We start from the raw sequence: 5,936 nt of genomic DNA on the forward strand, positions 1-5,936 counted from the left end.
ATTTGATCCCTGATCATCGAATCTGACAAACTCTCAAAGTTGCACGATTGGCTTTTCAGACGTAAATCTGTCACGTACTGTTCTATTCGGTTGTTAAGTCTGACGTCAGACGTGACGTTTAGCCACTTCCGGGTCCAAGCGCTCCGCTCGTCCAAATCCAACAACAATGGCGGAACCTGTAACTTTATTTACAATCACATCTTTCTTTAGTGAGGCACCCTTGGCGGTCAAAAAGGGTTTAAATTCTTTTAACTCCAACAGAGTGGTTAGTGTAGCTCATAATTCAGATGGCATAATTAAGGGTAGAGTCCAGGCATCAATGAAAAAGAAGGTTTACGAGGTTGAGGTGAGTTAGCTGTAAGATAGCTAGCAGGTGGTTCACATTGATAATCCATGTTCTGGATGAGGTGTTTCAAAATAAAAAAAAATGTACATGACTGCTATAACTGGATGTAAACGAAGAGGAAAATATGTGACAGCCAGGTTTTAGAGGGTTAGTGGACTTAGGCTAGTCAATTTAGTAGTATGATCGGATCTGACAGACCCTAGCTACAGAAGTAACGTATTATGATAAACACAGCGCTGGCAGCAATGTGTTTTAGTCAGGGCTGCCAACTCTCACAAATTTGACACTTTTCACACGCTCTCACGCACAGAAAAATCGCGAAGCAAAGAGCACTTTAAGGTAGAGGTTACTTATGATATAAAAATGACACAACCCCCCCGCCCCCCCCCCCCCCCCCCCCCAGCACTCAGATTCTGTCATTTTTATTACGAAATTCAAACAATAAACTACCTCATAACCTACTATATTACATATTTATTATATTTTTACCTATATCATTAAATAAAGTTGTTATTTTAATAAAAAACGCATTTTATTTATTTTGAGTTATTTTTAACCAGCTGATGTGTTTACAGCATTAGTGAGGTTTTTTTTCCCTGAGAAAAATTAATGGCTATCTTGTGTACCAAATATGTATCCAAATTAGTCAATATTGAATCAAATCACAATAAAATAATTGAAATTGGGAAATTTGTGTCAAGCAATAATACAAAACCTAGCTTACCAGAAATACCATGTAAACATTATAACATCTTGTCACGTAACTTAATAAAATTATTTTTAGTTTCTAAAATGTTGTGACAATCACAGTACACCTATTGTGATGCAATATATATTTTTTACATCCCCCAATTCCCCTTCCATAATTCTCATTCCAAGCTAAATTCAAAAGTTGGCAGCCCAGAAAGTGTTAGGGTGATGGTTAAATTGTTTTCAATACAGGTGCACATTGAGAGCCAGGCAGTCAGGTACAGCAAATGTGAGTGCCCAATCGGCAGAGACAAGTGCCATCATATGGCAGCTTTGTTGATTTGGGTTGAGAAAAATGTGTCCCGCACCGATGTGGAATGTGTGTGGAAGAAAGCCAGCACTCCGAAGGGGGACGAAATTGCATCCAAGAGAGTGTCTGAGATGACACCATCCACAACACGAGGTTTGTAATAAGTTTGTTGATGTTGGGTGGTTTTAATTATTTTCTTACATTTCTGTGATTTTTTTAATTTATTTTAAAAGCTTAGATTGTGTGCTATAAATGAATGATCATATCATGACAAATTTTTATAACCAGTCTTATACCATTATTTCAGCTGGCATCAAAAGACCTGTCACCCAGGAGGACAAAGAATGGGCTCAGGCATCCTTACTGAAACTTGGTCGTTTTACTGGGATGGGGTGGATTTTGAGTCCAGAGCCGTCTCAGGTATGTTTTTTTAAGTTTGTGCTTTTTTCACGTACGTTTTATTTTTATTTTGTACTTTTATGTTCCCTTAAAATTAGCAGAAACATCACAATTACACTAGATTAAATCAATGACAATTCAGCTAGGGTTTTATCATCCAACACATAATTTTGTACACTGTTATGGTGATTTTTTGTAAAATTTGAACCAGGGGTTTCAAACTGAGTAATATAGTTAGAAAGTAACATTACATAATTTAGGCTCATGAAAAATGTGGTAAACAACACACGTGTGTATGTATGTAAACCATTGCTTTCATTTCAAATGTATTTTGTGTACACTATGTGGCTAAGGATGTGGACACCTCACTGACTTGTGCCTAACTTTAAATCTAGACGCTACCAATCAAGACATTTGATGGGCTGGTGACCAGCCCAGGTTTTGTCCAAGCTGAGGACAAGGCTCTATATGTGCTGTCAATGCTTGCTGTCAATGACCAGGAGAAGCAGCAGATTGAGGAAGCAACAGTTGGCCAGGCTAAGAACGCATCATGGTAAGAAAGCTTATTAATAAAAACAAAATTATGGTGGTTCTGAGAGCATAACACGCCAAAACTTAAACACATGTAAACAGACAACACAAGCATAACTAAGTTAGCCCTGATGACATTCTGCTGTCATTACTCGTCTAAGACAATCCTGAAGACCTTGATTAGGTGTGTTTTTACATGAAACTGTAATGCTAATTGTGGAGCAAAAATGGTCTCTCTCATGGTTGATTTCTTTTAACAGGTTTGCATATCGCAAGAAAAGGATTACAGCAAGTAACTTTGGTTTGGTCTTGGCAGCAGTCAAGCGGAAGTCTTACCCGCCTTCCTTATTCAAAACCCTGCTTGGCCAGTACAACCTCAAAGACGGATCTAAAGTAAGTTGTGGTTAATAAATGAATATTTAAAATGAAGGCATCTCTGTCTAAGAATACACTTATTAAGACTTAAGTGGTATTTGTCACCTCCCCCCTAGGCATGTGATTGGGGAATCCTCCATGAGCCAAGGGCAAAGCAGGAATACACTGAGCGCACTGGTATGGTTATACAAGAGAGGGGACTGTTCCTATCTGACAGCGGCCTGCTTGGTGGATCTCCGGATGGGACTGTGTTTGGAAACTGCATGATTGAAGTCAAGTGTCCGTGGTCAGCCAGAACCAAGACTATCCTGCAGGCAGCAGAGAATAGGGACTTTTTCCTGCAGTTTGATGAAGTGGTTGGTTCCCTGACACTAAAAAAAACTCACAACTACTGGCATCAGATCCAGGGAAACCTGCACCTGACCGGAGCTAACAGCTGTCACCTGCTTGTGTGGACTCCTCTTGACCTTGTGCTTCTGCCAGTGCTCAAAGATCCTACATGGGCTGTTAACTTTGACACTCTGGAAACATTTTATAAAGATTGTTTCCTACCATACATTCTATCACAGTTGTAACTAAGTACTGTTAAAGGATTAGTTTACCCCAAAATTCAAATTTCCTGATAACTTACTCAACCCAATGCCATCCAAGATGTTCATGTGTTTCTTTTTCAGTGGAGAATAAATTAAGTTTTTTGAGGAATTTTATTTAGTTTGCACTGAAGAAAGAAAGACATGAACATCTTGGATGGCATTGGGTTGAGTAACTTATCAGGACATTTTCATTTTGGGGTGAACTAATCCTTTAAACTTGAAAATAAATACAAATTTGACATTTCACACAAGCAAGGTAATTTATTTATTATACAAGTTTGTAGGCTAAATGTCACGCCTGACGTCAGACTTAACAACCGAATAGTAAGTCCATGTAGTTAATTAATATTACACAGTACTTAAATATATAATTACACTGTAACATTGAGACCTTCAAATAAAGAGTAATCAAATAAAACTATATATACAGTTATTTATATACAGACATATGTATTACACCCATTAACCAGTTTTTTTTTACTTTTTAATCTGATTTCTACAAGCAAATATGCAGTAATTCATGTACAATACAGTTAAAGGGATAGTTCACCCAAAAATGAAAATTACCCCATGATTAACTCACCCTAAAGTCATCCTAGGTGTATATGACATTCTTCTTCCGGGAAGTTAATAAAGGCCTTCTGAAGTGAAGCGATGATATTTAATACTTTATCGACTAAAATACCTAGCATCCGGTAGACAGCCGTACAAAACTAGAGTAAAGAAACTAGTATAAAAGAGTTAAGTCAAGTTCAAGGGTGAATGTCATATACACCTAGGATGGCTTCAGGGTGAGTAAATCATGGGCTAATTTTAATTTTTGGGTGAACTATACCTTTAACTCATCCAATTTCACGGAGAATGGGTGTTTGTAAATTTGTAAGACACACACACACTTTAAGTATCTTGTTTATATTTTGTTTGTACTGATATGGAATGTGGTCCAAAATGTGAAACAATTTCAGTCGCTGAATTGAACGCTCCACATGTATCCGAGCTTTTGAGATCAATCTGTTGTTGTTCACTTCCTCCTGCGTAAACTGTCCATTGACGAGAAAAGACGGGATGTTCAAAGAAACTCCTTCTGGCAAAATGTCCCGAATTGTGAAGCCCTTGTCTGCCATAACCATATCACCAGGATGTAGATGTTGGAGAAGTCCACAGTCAGCTGTTATTGCCTTGTCTGAGGCACTCCCACCGTACAGGTCACTGGCAAAGGTAATAATTCCATTAGGCGCAACACCGATTAAAGCCTTAAGTGTGGTTCGTCCTTTATACTGGCTGTACAAATGACACTGTGTATCAAGCCTCTCTGTGTTAGAGACGGCAACCTCTGTGCAGTCGAGCACGATCCTACAGTTCGGGAAGGGCTGGAAGCAGTCTGGCAGCGATGTTTGATTCTTGGCTGTGGAGGGGATGTTGTTCTCAAGCAAACCCGCATACAAAACATCATACAGGGCACTAATGATGGTGATGAAGATGTTGGTTACTGTGGCCGTGCTACAATTAAACCTTGTTGCAAGGTCTACGTGGCCGCAGTTTAGTCTAAGCTTCATTAAGGTCAGGAGCAATTGATCAACTAGGGGCATCATTTGGACAGTCCAATCAGAATGATATTTTAACTCGAATTTAGAAAGAAGTGCTTCCAGAAACAGGACAGTGGCAGCATCAGGCAATCCAGTAAAATATTGAACTCTGTCAGAGCTGGAAGAAATTTGACTGAAGGAAAAAGTTTGCTTCTGTTTCTCCAATTGTTCTTTCAATCTGTCATTCTCTTCCCGCAGCATGTCATTCTCCACCTCGAGCGCCACAAGACTTTTTGAAGTACATGGGGTCTCTGTGGTTACCACGTCAGCAACCGTTCCCTCATCCTCACCACTGCTAGGGACCATTTGTTTCCTCCGTTTAGGGAGATGGCTGAGCTGCTCGGGGAATTGGAAAGTCTTTCCCTCGTTCCAAGCAAACCGTGATGGCCCAGCAGCTTTTCCATTGGGGAAATGCCAACTGCACACCCTAGAGTTGCAGTTTGGGGTGAAGTTTTCACGTCTGTAGAAAAAAAATTATAATAATTTTTAATATTACTTTAATTGTTTATGTAATCGCACTACAATAACAGTAAAGCAGTCATTGGCAATAATTGCTGTCTACAAATGTTTTGTTTCAGGTGTGTGTATGTGTACTGTACACTGTAGTTTGTGTCTGTTTTTATTTAGCTTGTTGTCTTGTTTGTTTATGCTTGTTCTGTGTTTGCACGCTAAGAGCAATGTAAGATCAGAGTCATTGGCCATTAATCATGATTCTGATCTAATATCTCATACTCCCTCCAACAATACTCAAATATTATAGCAAGAAAAAAACATTAGAACAGTTAAAGTATGATAATCCACTAACGTTTCTCATTAACATTAACGTTACACACATTATTTACATACCCTGAAGCCATCCTAGGTGTAAGTTATATGACATTCTTTCAGACGAATACAATCGGAGTTATATTAAAAAATGTCCTGGATGTATTATAGAAATGAAAAAACGTTAGCAGATTATCATAATTTAACTGGTCTAATGTTTTTTTCTAGCTACATACCATCTTTGTGCTTCAGTTTGTCAAAGCTAACGTTAGACTTAGCTAGCTAGTTTCATCTTAACTAGGCGGTAAATAATAATGCCTGACAACCGAAACATGATGCAA

The 5,936-nt window shown here is 38.6% G+C and overlaps 1 protein-coding gene across 1 annotated transcript; it reads left to right on the forward strand.

Moving 5' to 3' along the window:
• Nucleotides 1-313: 313 nt before the first annotated feature.
• LOC306994463 (uncharacterized protein) lies at nucleotides 314-3,226 on the forward strand (the record flags this gene model as incomplete). The annotated part of the gene is made up of 6 exons (XM_079604977.1): nucleotides 314-346; nucleotides 1,289-1,499; nucleotides 1,654-1,766; nucleotides 2,141-2,298; nucleotides 2,537-2,669; nucleotides 2,768-3,226. The coding sequence occupies exons 1-6, from the start codon at nucleotides 320-322 to the stop codon at nucleotides 3,224-3,226; spliced, it is 1,101 nt and encodes a 366-aa protein (XP_079461103.1). The 5' UTR covers nucleotides 314-319.
• Nucleotides 3,227-5,936: the final 2,710 nt, after the last annotated feature.

The sequence above is a fragment of the Phoxinus phoxinus genome, assembly GCF_949152265.1.
Source record: "Phoxinus phoxinus genome assembly, chromosome: 2".
NCBI classification, from domain to species: Eukaryota; Metazoa; Chordata; class Actinopteri; order Cypriniformes; family Leuciscidae; genus Phoxinus; species Phoxinus phoxinus.